Raw genomic sequence first — 17,450 nt, forward strand, 5'->3', positions numbered from 1 at the left:
CTTCTCTCTTGGAAACCCTAAATCCTAGTTGACTTAGAATTCCTATCTCTCTCCAACCCCAAATCCAATCATCTTGCCCTTTTAGGATTAGCATCCCCACCCCTTCTCTCACACTTGACCCAAACCCTAGCCTAATCCAAGAATCCCAAACCCTTGGAGACTCTTTAAACCTATCCTAAACAAACTAGGACTGACCTAAACTGACTAGGAATAATCTTAAAATATAAAGCACCAACCACAGCCCATTTATAAGCCTAACCAAATCATATAACTGGATCCCTTAAAGCCCTAACCTGGATTTTCATCAAGGCTACGACCGAACCCTAAGACCCTTCTATTCAGCCTTGAAACCCTGAAACCTTATCCTATACTTAATTCCCAAGATTGAAACCCAATTACAGCATCGTATTAATTCTAAAACACCTATTCTTTCGACCCTTAGCCCAAAAAGTGCAGGACCTAACCCTAACCTTTGCCAACGTCAATTCCACCAAGTGATCTTCAATTACAAGCTCCACAGCCCTAGAAGACTGCTGGTTCATAGAGAGAGGATTCTGGAGTGACCCAATTTTAGGGTTTGATATCAAAGTCCTTAAACCCTGGAACTTGGGTTACATCAATTGGTATTATAGGTAGAAAAACCAGTAGTAGCTAGAGATGGAATCAATAAAGAACATGGAAGAATCAGCAAGAGACTACATTCATTCTCATCATCATATGCACAGAGGGATAAGACAATCACAAAGACCTCTAGAGATTTATGTGGTAGGAACATATGCTGGTGTCAATAACCTTTAAGTTTTCTATGAGTGGCTATATGATCTAGACAACTATTTTGATGGGCATAACTTATTGGAGTATTGCAAGATGAGGAGTGTATGACCAGTTGGTGAGATATGCTTGTGTACAATAGGACAATACAAGGAGACAAATTAGATATGAAGGCACTGAATCTAACACTTGGGAGGAGATGACAAATGCTTTGAGGCATGTATTTTTCCCACAAGAATCCAAGCTAGGTGACACCAACAACCTCATTATCTCCAACATAAGTACCACTAGAAGTTCGCTCAATCTAAAGGAAGAAATCAGGATAATCTGTACAGAGGAGGAACAAACAGAGATGGGCATAACAGATCCAAGAATCCTTTGTATGCCAGGTTTAAATGTGAAGAAAGGCCTCACAAAGACAGACCCCATCATCACTCACTATCCACCTTGGAAGAGCTCATCGGATCTTATTATTTTGGTGCACATGATCAGTGGTTATGCAACCATTAGGGTACTGTTTGTAGGAGGGATCCACCATCCACCAATCTGCTCACACTTGACTCCACCTCCACAAATTTGTCACTACCTCCTAGGACAGACTAAATGGAGATAGGCAACACCAACATCAGCAACCTTAGCTACTATGAGGAGGGTCACTTTGCCAAAGAGTGCCCTCAAAGAAGGGGAGTTACAGTCTTCCAAATCCACCAACAAATTCCTCAAGAAGAATACCTTGCTTACCTCTAGAAGCAGCCCCAGAAGACTACTTTGATGAAAGAGAACACTCAGACAACTACCAGTATGAAATAGTGGAAGGTAAAGAGATGTTGCACATGCCTATTAGAGTGATGCCAGAAGAGCTTGAGAAAGGCTTCATGATTGAGACAATAGAAGACAAGGAGAAGACTCAAGCGCTTGATGAAGAAATTGGTGCTACCAAAGGTTACATAGACATGGCCAAAACAAAAACATCAGGTGGAGATGTGCTTGGAGAAGTGCCCTTCTTACTAGAAGGTCACCATGCCCTTGACCTAGGAGATAAAGAGTGGTTGCCCACAAATTTAAGAGTAGCACCAGCCCCTATTCTGTGCAACACCAACTTTACCCTTGTTCTCAAAGAGATTCTTGAAGGAATTGGAATAGACAACATCTAGACCATCAAGGCTAACAAAATGGAAGCAAAGGAGGACAACAAAATTGAGGTTGGTACTCAAGGCATTCATGACAACATGACTAAGGTGACTTTACTAGTTAGAGCAAAGAATACAAGAGATCCTAGAAGCATGAAGGTATACTTCGGGCATGAGCATATTGACATTGTCCTTCCCTCATGGTTCTTTGAAGAGAAGGTCCTAGGCTCGGAGACCACATTCCTTGCATTCCAATTTTGCCAAAAGTTGTTTAGGAGCAGGCTAGTAGCAACACATGTAACACATGCTACTTCCTCCCCACTACAAGATGCAAGGATGAGTTCACACTAAACATCTCCAGAGAATTGATTAAGAAGCGTATGACAGATGCTAGTTTTCTGAGGATGATTCTTTCGCATAAGGTCAGGGTAGCTAGAGTAGATATGACCTTTTCAGCATTGCTATGAGATATCCGAGTGAGCAATTTCTTCAAATGGCATGCTCTTTCTTGATACTTCCCTTTGTTTTTGCCAGATATCAATACTGGTAGGCAGGTTAAGGCTAGAGATTCGATGCCCGAGGGAGGTCCTTGAGACTTAACCTATCTGAGAGTTTGGCGAGTGAGCTATTTGGATGTTGAATGTTCAATCGAGGAGATGAATGAATTCAAGAAGGGGAGAATTGATGTAAGCAGCTTCAAAAACCACCTAAGGAGGGCCCAAAAGGCTTGCCAGTGCCCTACAGTCCCACCAACAACCTAGATGATTTTGCCAACACTTGGAGTATTTTTGTATTTTTGCAAATTTCATGGTGTCTTAGGTTTGGCTCCATCGAGTCCAGTTTGTTGTTTGGACCATAGATTTATTTTTATCTTATTTTTTGGATTAGTATTTTGCCATTTAAGAGTTCTAGTTTAGGTGAGATTCCCATAGATGGATTCCTGCAATTCTAGTTCACTTTAACCTCCTTAGTTTTAGGGCTCCATATCTATTCTTAAAATTCGGATTGGAGTCCTTTAGAGTTAGTTATAAAGTTTTTTTGTGTCATAGTAGTCGAGTTGTTGGATAAGCCAATTAGAGTTCTAGTTGGTTTTCCAACTTAGAGTTCTTGTCTATTTCTTATTTGGAGGCTATAAATAATGCCTTCCAGCTACGGAATTCTCAAGTTGAAATTGATGAATAAAATTCTGAGTTTGGAGGCAAGTAAGGTCGTGTCTTCTTGTGAGGGCTGCAGTGGATTTGAGTTATATTCTTCTTCAAGTAAAGCCCTTGTTCTTCATTCTCCAACATTAACTCAACAAGTCCACCCTCAACCTACCATCTCCAAGTAAGTTACAGCAAATTTAGTTCCTTCTCAGCCTCTTCCACCCCTTCTCTCTTCCATCCGCAGGCCTTCCCCTCCATTCCAGCAATAGCAGCCCACCCCCTCCCTTTGAAACCCCATTAGACCTAGCCCTTAGCCCCTCCTTTCACCCCTAGAAGGATTGTACCCCTCCCTAGACCCTAGTCCTACCTTAAAATCCCCATTAAACCCTCACTCAATAGATTGCAGAATTTTCTGCAATTCTTCTTCTTCATTTGAAACCCTAAACCCTAGTTGACTTAGAATTCCTGTATCTCTCCAACCCCAACTCCAAACGCATTGCCCTTTTAGGATTAGTATAACCACCCCTTCTCTCACGCTTGACCCAAACGGTAGCCTAATCGAAGAACTCCAAACCCTGTAGGACTCTTAAAACTTATCCTAAACCAACTAGGACTGACCTAAACTTACTAGGAATAATCTGAAAAATTTAGGCACCAACCACAGCCCATTTATAAGCCCAACCGAATCATATAACCGCATCATTAAAGCCCTAACCTGGAATTTCAATTCTACCAAAAAGAAACCTGCAATTTCAATTGTGGAATTTTGTCACAGCAACCGCTCAAACCCTAAGACTCTTGTATTCAGCCTTAGAACCCTGAAACCTAATCCTATACTTATTTCCCAGGTCTGAAACCCAATTATAGCATAGTATTAACCCTAAAACCTATATTCTTTCATTCTTCAGCCTGGCCGACACCTCCAAGACAAAAGCCCAACCTTTGCCAATCTCAATTCCTCCAAGAGATCTTCAATTACAAGCACTACAATCCTAGAAGACGGCTGGTTCACAGAGAGGATCCTGGAATGACCTAATTTTAGGGTTGGATATCAAAGTCCTTAAAGCCTAGAACGTGGGTTACATCAGTTTTAGCAGACTAGTCTCTTGTAGTCTTAATTTATGGTTCTCAGTCTACTCAGTAATTGGCTCCACACATATGACACATTTGATGTAGTCTCAATTGAATGAGGGCCAAATCTTCAAAGATTTAAGAGAACCAACTCCTATGTGGTGGAAAGGTTGGGTTTTAGGGAAAAAGGTTAGGTTAGGAGTATATGATTAAATGGAGTTCATTCTTAAATGATATTTAGGATATCAAGAATACTTAGCCCATCCCATTAGAGATATGAGATAAATTCCTTGAGATGGGAAACTGTGGTCTATAGGTGTTGGAATGGGCCAAAACTTCGAGAGAAAGTAGGTAATGACATAGGGATATGATCCTCCAAGCTCGGTGGGTTTTGATGGCTAACTTGGGAGTTACAAGGGTTCTTATTATGAGGTTTTAGGGATTACAAAAATTTCAAGAAAATATGAAAATATTAAAATTGGCTTGTTCAAATGGGATCAAACCAAGATCTAAGGTCACTAGTTTGGGGCTATGATGTAACTAAAGTGTGGGCAGATTGGACAGCTTGAGTTTTGTAGATCCAACCTTGAATTTTAGATGTCTAAGGAAGTCTGAAGATTCAAGAAAATTCCAGAAAAGTGAAAATAAAAAGAGGTTCATGAGAGAAGGGGGATAGAGTAGGCCGCCCGATAATTTATTTGGAGCCTTGTAAAGCTTTAGAATGGATGGAATGGCTTCTTGAAGACTGACTATTCAGCTATAGCAAGGATTTGACTTGAATTAGCCAAGAACCTTAGTGGAATACTCAACTCTTAGACCTTCTTTGACAAAGAAGTTGATATAAATTAACAAATTGAACATACATTGTTGACACAACAAACACCCACAGGGGGGGGGGACTCCAATTGAGAAGTCTTCATTGATAATCTGAATTCTTGTCTTTCCTATCAAGTGGAGAGGTTTATTATACATAATAAGTTGGAGTTCTATTTATGATATGAACTCCTAATCATGGTACTAAATTTCACAGATTTTGACCTGGCTGAAACAAAATGCTAGGAGAAATCAATTGAGAAGTCTTCATTGATAATCTGAATTCTTGTCTTTCCTATCAACTGGAGAGGTTTATTATACATAATAAGTCGGAGTTCTATTATGATATGAACTCCTAACATGGTACCAAATTTCGCAGATTTTGACCTGGCTGAAACAAAATGCTAGGAGAAATCAAAATGTGCAACATTTTGCCAAAATCTCAAAAATTTCGGTGAAAATTTGAAAACTCTTAGGGGTTGTATGATGTTAAGTAGTATAATATGGTGTGTTTGTTGTTGCATTTTAATGAGAGTTTTAGTGCTCTCTTGCATTATATCCATGGTGAGAGATCTTGCTCTCAAGTGACATCTCGCCACTTAAAAAAGTTGATATCTCTGTCGAGATATACAAATTTTCTGGTGTAAACTCGGTGGCCCATCTCGCGGGGTTTTAGGGCCCCGGTTGGGCTGAAACTTGGTATTTAGCCTATTTAAGGCCTTTTGAATACACTGGTGGCCTTGGATTTGTGAGAAAATAACCTTAAGTATGACTTTTAAGTCGACCCTATGTGTAAAACGAAATGCAGTGAAATGCAAGGTTAGACAGCATGTAATGTAGAGATATCAAGTAATTCAAGTTATCAACTATCAAGTATCAAATACATTACACATCAAACTATTAAAGAACTTAAACGTCTTCAAAATATGCAAACATAAGAAGTTTTAGACTTTTAGTAAGTCATAAATCATAATCCATAAGTTCCATAAGAGTACAAGAGTAATAAGACTACAAGACAACAAGAGTATCACTCAACATTCTGTATCAACTGATTCTAAATGGTGGTCAAATATGACTCCCAAGTCAACTCATCATTGTAGTATGTCATGTACGGTTTATGTGGAACCGATGTGTCTCTATGTCAGAATACTGGAGGAAGCACTCTTGGGTAACCATTAATCGTGGGTGGGTGAAAGAACCATTGCTGCTCTTGCTGTTGAATATATAGGTAGGGGTTTCTAAACCAGTCAGTCAACAACCACCTTCACTTCCATATGTGTACTCTTCAGGTGCAGGGTCTTGAGGAATAGCATGATCTCCATAAAAAGAATACCTAGTGTAATCGACCCGGTGCCTGTGATCCTTGTATAGGTACTTCGATCACTGCCAACTGGCCAAACTTTGCTGTTGTGATTCTTGTGAACCACTATGACAATGATCTAGGCTCATGCTTCCATGTTCAATTCAATATCATGCATGCTTGCATCATCATTCATTTGCCTTTGGTTTGATTTGCTCTTACTACTCCTAGTATAAGTCCGGGAGATAGGGGAACTATGGCTCGCATGTGTCAGATGACTTGAACCTGGTGGAGGTGACTCCCTTTGTTGACCCTGACATCCACTAACAACACCACTAGCCTGACTGCCTCCATGACTTGATGGTTTACTTGGAGTGATGGTACCATCGGCATCATCTGAACTCCCACTACTAGACATCATTGTAGTTATTTCAAGTCAACTAGGTGGCTCCCCAAATGGTACACTTGGTCCTGCTGATGCTGCTACAACAACCTGACGCTCATCAGAAGACATGTGGTCAGCCATAGCATCTGGGCCCATGGCAGCAGCAATGGTAGGATCTGGCTGCTCTCCTGGCCCATCCAACACTAGGCCACTTCGATCCCTAACCCACTGATATATAACATCATCTTCCTCATCCTTTGTGGGGGCTCATGGAATATATCAGTTAACTCAATCGATTCCCAATTTTTCGTCATCTAGATCATCTTGTATGTACCTACTCTCAACCTCATGTTGTAATGCACATACACTAAGTCCTCGAGCCTCTTACTCCCCAATCTGTTCCTTACCTTACTATGGATGAGAGAGAAGGTGCTCTAGTTCCTCTCACAATCAGAGGATGAGCAAGTTTGTGAGAGTTCTTTAATTGCTATGTCCCAGAGATTTGGTGAACTAGTTCCATATAACACCCACCAGTCAGCTGCATAACCAAATATAAGAATGCATTAGGCAAGTAAATCTTATTACTTTATAATTTATCAATTATCACTTATAGAGTTATAGACTTATAGTAATGGACTATTTTCCAGGATTATTTTTTTGCCTAGTTACAACCGTAGAAGGCTTTCCAAAACTCCCAAAGGCATCTCTGAACTCCCTGATTTGTACACCAATTGTTCAATTATTGTACTTTTACTACTTTAATATGCATTAATGCAAGAAGTTGAAGAAACAATTGAATAAGTTCTCACCTCTCCATTAATTCTCCCTTGCATGATGAGATTTGGCACAAGCTTCTCCACCATGTTTTGCACCGCATTCATCAACCTTACATTAAGCCCCAGATCATTCTTGTAATGGTACTTTGGGTTGAGGTAGTAAAGCGTGTATTGTGGAAATAAAAAATTTGGTTAGGGATTTGGTTGTTTACTTGTTTATAAATTATAACTTATAACTTATAACTTATAACAAATTAACAATGTAAATTGAAGTATACAACAAAAACTTAAAGACTTAGTGACTCACCAGCCAAGTACAAAGGATGCATTAAGTGCGTCTCGCATCTATCATCGATGATTCTCTCGTAGGATTTGAAGAAGCCAGGGGCAGCAACTCTAACTAACTCTTTCATTTGTTGGAGGGCAGCATATATGTGGGGCATTGTGGACTTCTTCTCCGAATCCACCATCCTTAAAACAAACACAATAGGCTCTAAAATGCGCACTATCCTATTCAGCTCCCTCCAAAAGGAATCATCAACAATGGTTTGTTGGACTACTATTGCATCAGGATGTCTAGATCCACACCGATTAAAGCACTCCTCATTTGCAAACATGTGTTGTAGACCCACCACTTTCTTCTGGAAGCTTTTTAGAGCTATATAGTTGGTGGCAAATCTAGTCAATCCCAGGTTTGACTAAATCACCCTTATAGCGGTTCCTCATCATCTTCAGCACATAACCATGGTTATAAATAAAATTAATGACCCTTCTAGCCCTATTAACCACAGCACTGATGGACTTTCTCTTCCCTAAGTCCTTTAACATAAGATCAATCGAGTGTGTTGCACATGGTGTCCAAAAGAGGTGGATCTTGCTGCTCTTCTTCTTCATTAACATTTCACCAGCTTTTTTGAAGTTAACACCATTATCTATGACAATTTGGACAACATTGCTTGGCCTTACCTCGAGGACCACCTGCCTAAGAAGCTTGCAAAGGTAGTTAAACATCTTTGATTTTATCTGAGGCATCCACTGACTTAAGGAAGGATGTCTTTCCATTGTAGCTCAGTTTGAAATTAATGATGGACTGTCTAGTAGGACCAGTACATCCATCAACCATCACTGTAACACCATATGTTGTCCATCTTTCTTTCAATGAACCTATGTATTCCTCCACCTCCTGCTTCGCCTTTGGTAAATATTTATTCATTACTTCCCAAGTTGTTGAGCCTTCAACCCCTACACCTGCCCTAGCAACTGCATTGATCATCCCCTAATAGTATGGTGTTTTGGCTATATTGGCTGCAATGTTGTTGTAGAGTATGAATTTGCTAATTGCCAACCTAGTTTCCTCCTCCCTATTGCCTTCTTTATCTCCAGCAAACATATATGGAATGTTTATTTGATAGGTGCCTTGATGCTTGAAGAGGGAGGGGTCCTGGTCAAATGTGACATCATAATGTGTATTCTTCCACCTCCTTTCAGTCCTCACTTCCATGAATACTATATCTAGGTGGCATGGATGCCCTTGACCCCGAACCACGTGCTCCTCTTGTCTGTTCATATTGCCTCACATTCTCAAAATGTGAGGACTGTCTGCTAGCTTCCATTGCAGTCTTCATCTGTCTCCACTTGGCCTATGACTCAATACCCATAACCCTCCTCTCCTTATTGTCGTCTGACTCCTTATCAACATCAACAAAAGGTCTATACAGAACTATATCCTCAAATTCCCTTTTCTTTTGTGCCATCTCCTTTTTTTGTCTCCCTCCCTTTAAAGTTCCTGCAATTGTTTTTTGCACTTCATAAGGAACCTTGGGACACTTGGCAACATCTTTGTAGCTATCAGACAAATGTTGCTTTAATCTAGTTGAACCCCCATAATTCAAGGTCTTGAGGCAACACTTGCATCGGGATTTTTTCTTGTCGGCAGTCAGTAGATCCCCATGTTGACAAGCAATGTTCCGAGTTCCACTGCCAGTGCCGCCACTCCCACTAGTTGCCATTTAAGATGCAAGTCTACAACACTGAAATACATACATGCATGTTCCCAAATAATCATTAGAATAATTTTTAGATAAATAAAAATATGTAAAAACAATTTATAAAACAACAAAACACACTTTGTTCTAAGATAACATATATACAATGCTCAACATTTTTATTTTTAAAATAAACTACATTATATGAGCATCATTTTAAAAAGATATATAATTTTTCATACTTAGTTTATTTAATTATTTAAATAAAAAAATAAAAAAATACAGCAAGCATGATAATCAAAATATGAATACATGGGGTTGTAGCCCTCTCAATGTAGTTTAACATAAGTGATAATCACATTCATGTCATAAGTATTTTTTTTATATTTTTTAATTTTAAAATTTTAGATAATATATTTTTTAAATACAAAAATTCAAAAAATAAATTAATAGCAGAAAATTAAATTTGTTTTCATGAAAGTGTAGATCAAAGCTAGTAGATCAGTATATATTTTATACTAGACTCACACATCCATTGTAGAACATTCTATTTGAAAAAAATTCAAATTTGGGGGAAAATCTTACCCTTGTTGAAGATCTAGTTGAAATAGGCTTGAATGATGATAAACTGATGTTGTAGATGTGTTTAGGATGTTTAGAAGTTGAATCCCCAAAAAATTTCGGCCAAAAATCAAGTTTCCGGCAAATTTTAAGAGTTGCAGCGAGAGAGAGGCAAGATAGGGGGCTTTAAAACCCCCTAAAGCTGGCGGTTGGACCAAAGTTTGCGAGATCTCCCAATTGGGTTAGGTTTTAGGCAAAAATAACACTTTCATTGTATTTATTGACCTTAAAGTACATAAAAAACCTGGCCCAAAAAACACCTAAAACCCACTGAAATGTGCCATCAAGATTTGGTGCAAGCTTATACCAAAATTTTCTGAATTCAAAATTTTGAAGTTCCAGGTAGAATGAACTAAAGTTTTGTACTACGTCTAATTGAACTCTAACTTAAAATTGAGACTTACTAGCCTAGATTAGAAAATTGAATTACTAACTCAACCATGGTAGAAGATCTAGCTCTCGAGCGGGACCTTGAACAACCATCGACCATCGACCATCGACCATCTCGGCGAGATCTTGGTCGAGATATGCGATTTTTTGGCGTCAACTCGGTGGGTTTTAGGGTCCCAATTGGGCTGTATTTTGGTATTTAGCCTATTTAAGGCCTTTTGAACACATTGGTGGCATTGGATTTTTTCAGAAAACAACCCTAAGTATGGTTTTTAAGTCTACCCATAGTGTGAACCCGAAATGTCTAAGATTAGGGAATGCAATATTATACAACATGTAATATAGAACCTTTAAAGCATATAAATGAAAAGCAAGTGTATCAAATGCATCAAATAACCTAATTGTCATCAAAATTCCATCCATATGTGTATCACAATCTCAATTTTCAAGAATAGAATAACAAAATTGAACAACCATTAGAAGTTCTATACAAGTCATTAAATCATAAGTTCATAAGACAAGCAGAGGATGATTGATCTTCCTTCAATGTCGTAGATGTGCTAAGAGTAGTTGCAAGTGAAAATCCAATTGGAATCCGCAAAAAAAAGGCGCAAAAATTGAGAGTTCCAGCGAGATATGGCGAGATCTTGAGCGAGATATCCCAACTTTCTGCTCTCGATCTCCATCTCGTCTTGCTTCTTTGAGAAAACAAGATATCTCGCGAGATCTCCCACCATGAACTCAACTAGGTGTTTATAACTTGGAAATTTACATTGATTGGGTTTCCAAATCATGGGCATTTTAGTGAATTAGTCACTAATTTAAAGATTATTGAAATACAACATCAACAAAATTTCTGCCCTTATAACTTAAGTTGGGGGAACTTACATTATTTAATAATGTACTTGGCCTAGGAACTTAACTTTTAGGCCCATGGAATAGGCCTATGATCAGTCAAACCTATGAGAAAAGGCCCAATCATATTTATCAACCATAGATTGATTTCAATGGAGAATAGGCTAATTTGGGCTAGATACCTGGAGGGGGAGCCTTGTAGAGCTTTGGAATGAGTGGAATGACTTCTTGAAAACTATCTATTCAGCCATAGCAAGGATTTGGCTTGATTTTGGCAAGAACCTTCATGGTTTTATTCAATGCTTTGACCTTTTCTCACTAAAGTTGACATAAACCAGTGTTTCTTCAATCTTGAACCTATCAAATTGAACAAAATTTTGTTACCACAACATATACCCACAAGGGGGGGGGGGACCTGAATGGATAATACTTTATTGATCATCTGAATTGTTGTCTTTCCCATTGAGTGGACGGGCTTATTTTTTACATAATGAGCTGTGAGTTCTAATATGATATGAACTCTTGATTGAACTCTAACTCAAGATAGAAATTTATTGGCCTACACTAGGAAATAGAAGTACTAAGTCAGCTAGATCTTTATAACTCAGGCATTTATATTGACTGGGTTTCCAAATCATGGGCCCTTTAATGACTTAGTTGCTAGTTTAAAGAATTGTTGAAATAAAACATAAGCAAAGACTATTCTGCCCTTAAAATTTAAGTTGTCAAAATTTATATAGTTGGACCAGTTAAACTACAACAACAATCAATGAGCCTTTGGCCCAACTTATTTTCATACCTGGTCTAGACACTTCGCTTTTAGGTCCAGAAACCAGGATCGGGACCACACAAACCTATGAAACAAAGGCCCAACCCCCTCCCCCCTATAGGCCTATATATTTGATCTCAAAGGAGAGTAGGCCAATTTGGTGCTGGATATGCATCACATGTACACCCTATGTTTCTTCAATGTCAGTATCCGCACTCTTATTGTTACCATTTTTCCAATCACTCTCTGTATCAGGATATTACATGGGTTCACTCACTTAAAGATTGGAGTTGACTTCAAGTTCCCAATGATCAGATGGATGCTTCAATGATGCTGCCAGAATTTGGTGAAGTGTCCACAGCCCAAAACCAATTTGTGAGTTAAGGGATTGATCTCAAATAAACTAGGGGCTCCTGTGGGTTTGATGTATACCTGTATGGCCGGTTGAATGGGATACTTGATTACTAAAATTTTATGGGGTTGTTATGTCAGATTTGAAGATTTTCGTAGGGTTGAGATGTCTCAATTACAGATTTGGAAGGTTTGGTTGATTAAAGAATTGGTGGGTGTGTAGGGCAGGCGTAAAGGGGCCTTCTTGAAGCAGTTGCTCAAGCTGAGAGTATGACTTAACACCCATTATTTGATCGATCTCAGGTCGCAGTTACAACTTGAGGTTGGGAAGTAGTTGGTCACGTTCTTCATGACTTCCTGCATCCATATCCGAGAGGAGATGATCGAACTTGTGCATGTACTCAAACTTCTTATATCCTTGACAAAGGGTATGGAGTTGGTGATGGAGCCTTCATTTGAAAGTGGAAGGCAACAACTCATTTAGCAGTTCATTAGACTTATTTTTCCTAGGTCCCCACCTTCCCCTTCCTGTCCACAGTAATTTAGTATCGGACAGCTTCATTTCTGCCCCTCTGATAGGTTGAACCAGTCATAGCATGGACAGCTTCATATTCTGCTCCTGTAATAGGTTGAACCAGTCAAAGTAGACACCGAGGATGGAAAACTAATCATAGAATATCTGGGGTTCATGTTTCTTGTTGTACCCTAACTCTGCAACTCCACCTTCACGTTGTGTCAGGAAGGCATCTTTGGTTCATGTCATGATCATATAGTACGTGTTCCAGTCCGTTGTCCTCCTACGTCTTGTGTGCTGGTGGTGTAAGGGTTCTTTGTGGCAGCCTTCGCTGGTACTGATTGGTGTTTGGGATGCAGCTGGTAGAGGTTGATGTTCACCCTTGTGATCCTCTTGAGTGGGTTGTTTTAGGACTTGTTACCATGATGTTACTGCATTAATATGATGTGACTCAAAAGTCCAGCAGTTATTCCTATAGTTAAATCCCTTAAGCCATATTCTTCCAATCCCCCCCCCCCCCCCCCCCCCCCCAAAAAAAAAAAAAATAATAATAATAAATAAAACTCCTCTTCCTCTTCTTTCTACAATTCAACTTAGGCTGACCCAATATCTATCCCAATGTACAATATGGTTGGTGGCCAAGAGACATGGGCTGAAGTTGACTGGTTAAATAGCCTCATAATAAGGTCGATCTGAACATCCTTTGAAGCCCAATCATTGAGCCTGCATTGCATCATCCACTCAAAATTTCTTTAATCACCATCCCAGTCCAGATTGGATTACATGCAGTCTTATAGAATTAGATAGAGAACTCCTAACCAATCCCAAAATTGATTGGTTGTTGACTTTAAGTTGGACTCATAGCCTAATGTAACTTCTGCCTGCTGTTGGAGATTTCAAATAGATAAGGATTTAATAAGGAAAAAAAGAAAACAAATTCACATCATCATCTCTAATTAACCGAACGTGCAAAGTGCATACCTTGACTATTATGATCATCATAATGTTGGTGTCGTATCTTTACTGTGCTACTTTACATTTTCTCATTCTTAATTGAGTCTCTGCTTGGTGTTGGTTCCTCATGCATGTTTTGATTTCCATGTTAGGATTTAAAATAGATTCTTTACCTGGAAATGAAATTCTCTTGGCATTTCAAGTTAATTAGCATCTGAGAGGAAATCTAACTCTTTTTATTTGAACATGGGGCTGCAATATAATGGACTAAACGTCCAATCTTTTAGCTAGATATTTTCTTCCTAGAGGCATGATTCCTTGGTTCTTCAGCTCAATACAGATCACGTAGTAGATTTTGATTTTCTATTTCTACTCATATAGGACTGCCTGTGTAACCTTGCCTGCCAATTAAGTATGTGAATATTCTGTATAGATAAACAGTTACAAAGTGTGCCCATAATCTTTAATTGGTCTAATCTAAATTTGAGGTCCTTCTACAGTGGGCTATAGAGGATGGCGGATAACGAGGATATTCAGCCTCTCGTTTGTGACAATGGGACTGGAATGGTCAAGGTATCAAGTTCTAATATTCTTTGTAAATTTTGTGATTCATATATTCTGTTAGTTTCTGGATGCCCCTAATAATGTGTTTAGCTACTGGGACCAGCTGTTTGACTTTGATTTTGGTACTTACGTTTTACCCCTATTTGAATGAACTTTGATAATTAGGCTGGATTTGCTGGAGATGATGCTCCAAGAGCTGTGTTCCCTAGCATTGTTGGTCGGCCACGGCACACTGGTGTCATGGTTGGTATGGGCCAGAAAGATGCTTATGTTGGGGATGAGGCTCAGTCAAAGCGTGGTATTTTGACTCTAAAATACCCTATTGAGCATGGAATTGTAAGTAACTGGGATGACATGGAAAAGATCTGGCATCACACTTTCTATAATGAACTCCGTGTGGCCCCTGAAGAGCATCCAGTTCTCCTCACTGAAGCACCTCTTAACCCCAAGGCTAATCGTGAGAAGATGACCCAAATAATGTTTGAGACCTTCAATGCTCCAGCCATGTATGTTGCAATCCAGGCTGTTCTTTCCCTTTATGCTAGTGGTCGTACAACTGGTAAGCAAATCTTTTGCAGGATAAAAGTCTTTCCCATTATTATATGATGTTGAAAATCATTTGTAGATTCTTTTGGGGTTGGCATGGATACTATTGTCCAGTGCTTATGAACTGAAAATTATTTGTTGGATTTTACTTTGTTGATCACAAGTGGTTGGGTTAGTCAACTGTTCCAGCAGTGATGATTACTTGATCCTCCGGACTCATGATGAAGATGAGTATTTGTGGATCCTAGTGTTTAAACCTTCACAATATAATGATGTTAATAGTCTGTCATTGCATCATGATGCATCTAGGGTACCTTAGGGTCCTGAACTCTGAGTGGGCTCAAATTTGACAGGTCACTTCTAAACAAGCCGGGGAACAAGACTCACAATGTTGCAGTGATTGACATCGTTTGTTTTGCATTTTGATATTGTTTTGATGGGTTTTTGGGCATTTTCCTGTTTCCAGTGGCATTTTCATAATTTGTCTGTTTATGTTTTAGCTCTGTTTTAGGGTTAACAAGAACCCTATAAAACTGTGTTTTGTGCTTTGGACAGCAATAGAATATTGATCTTCTTGTTTAACACTTTTGAGAGAGAGAGAGAGCTTGTCTTTTATCAATCCAATCTTCTGTTTAGCCTCAATTGTTCGTTGCTTGGCATTACATCATCTTTCTTTTATATGCAGGTATTGTTCTGGACTCTGGTGATGGTGTCAGCCACACAGTTCCAATCTATGAAGGCTATGCTCTCCCACATGCCATCTTGCGTCTGGACCTCGCAGGTCGTGATCTCACAGATGCCCTTATGAAGATCTTGACTGAGCGGGGTTACTCTTTCACCACCACCGCAGAGCGTGAAATTGTTAGGGACATGAAGGAGAAGCTAGCATACATTGCCTTGGACTATGAGCAAGAGCTAGAAACAGCCAAGACCAGCTCTTCTGTGGAGAAGAGCTACGAGTTGCCTGATGGCCAGGTCATCACCATTGGAGCTGAACGTTTCCGATGCCCAGAGGTCTTATTCCAGCCATCGATGATCGGTATGGAAGCTGCTGGGATTCACGAAACCACGTACAATTCCATCATGAAATGTGATGTCGACATCAGGAAGGATCTGTATGGCAACATTGTCCTCAGTGGTGGATCCACAATGTTCCCTGGCATTGCTGATAGAATGAGCAAGGAGATCACTGCACTAGCACCCAGCAGCATGAAGATCAAGGTGGTGGCCCCGCCAGAAAGGAAGTACAGTGTTTGGATTGGAGGTTCCATCTTGGCATCTCTCAGCACTTTCCAGCAGGTAGATTCTCTCGTGCAGGCATTCTCTGTTACACTGCCATCCGACATACTTGTTGATGAATGGGCTCTTGAAATTCAATGAATGTTACTGTTCAGTAACCTACATTACTAATATATGTGTTACCATATGGTTCTTACTGCAGATGTGGATCGCGAAGGCTGAGTATGATGAATCTGGCCCATCAATCGTGCACAGGAAATGCTTCTGATCACATCATAGCTAGGGCATGTGTTGCCAAATCATAGAAATCCATCTCTGGATGATGCATCTTGAGAATGCTGCTGTTGTTGCTGCTCCCTTTCTCTCTCATTTTCTGTTTTTTTTTTCTTTTCTTTTCCCAACTTAATTGAGAACATTGGTAGGGTTGAGAAATTTCATGTTGGCATTCCCAATTTTTATTTTTGTTTCATTCTGAAAGTTGAGAGTTAGTTGATTTTATATGTTGGACTTGAATCAAGGGGTCTGCCGTTTCTTCATTAGTGGTCCTGATTAATTTAGACCAATAAATATCTCTTCCATGTTAAATCATCTGAGTGACACCTGAGTTTCTTCTACTCAATGTAGCATGTCAAATATTTTTTTCGTTTTTAAATGTTTGGTTTGGGCCAAATAGTTGAAAACTTCGGTACACCGATTTTATAGTTTTTTGAGTTAGAAACGTATTCCCCTGTAGCGTAGGCTGGATTGCCTTATTGGAACTTTTGAACTCCTGAGGAACTTATTTTGGGCTGTATCTTGAAGGGGTATGGCTTCCCCTGACATTTTAAGGGAGGCGTGTCAATGGTTGCAGTTTGGGACGGTTTTAGGCTAAAAAATAACCAGTCCAACTATGGCCTATTAGCAAAATAATGGTTTTGGCCTGGTTTCAGTTTGGTGCGGGTTGGATTTGGGTTGACTGATGGTTTATAATCGGATTTAATAATGGTTTGGGCTAATGTTTGATGCCAACGCTCAGAAAGCAAGGCCACAGCAGACAAGAGAGGAAAACTTCCTTGCTGCTGCCTTGGTTCCTGTATTCAATGACACCGCACACAAGTGGGTTCTGGGTTCATGCACTTGCCAACGCAGCAAAAAGAAAAGCAAACCCATTTTTGAGGTCACCCACACCTATGGGTCAAAGGTGCCCCTTTTACCCTATGCCGTCCCCTCTATTGCTATGGTGATTCTCAAGCAATCCTGCTTCCCAAGGGGGGGTCAGCAAAATATATTAG

The 17,450-nt window shown here is 39.6% G+C and overlaps 1 protein-coding gene across 1 annotated transcript in view; it reads left to right on the forward strand.

Moving 5' to 3' along the window:
* Positions 1 to 16,764, forward strand: part of LOC149002421 (actin-like) — a 29,922-nt gene extending 13,158 nt beyond the window's left edge. The window contains exons 2-5 of the mRNA XM_089136878.1: positions 14,331 to 14,403; positions 14,560 to 14,953; positions 15,626 to 16,239; positions 16,382 to 16,764. Coding sequence (XP_088993004.1) covers positions 14,344 to 14,403; positions 14,560 to 14,953; positions 15,626 to 16,239; positions 16,382 to 16,447 — 1,134 coding nt within the window. The 5' untranslated portion in view covers positions 14,331 to 14,343 and the 3' untranslated portion in view covers positions 16,448 to 16,764. The remainder of the gene's footprint in view (positions 1 to 14,330; positions 14,404 to 14,559; positions 14,954 to 15,625; positions 16,240 to 16,381) is intronic.
* Positions 16,765 to 17,450: the final 686 nt, after the last annotated feature.

This window comes from Hakea prostrata, chromosome 10 (assembly GCF_041222555.1).
Source record: "Hakea prostrata isolate BN-2017 chromosome 10, UWA_Hpros_2, whole genome shotgun sequence".
Classification (NCBI taxonomy): domain Eukaryota; kingdom Viridiplantae; phylum Streptophyta; class Magnoliopsida; order Proteales; family Proteaceae; genus Hakea; species Hakea prostrata.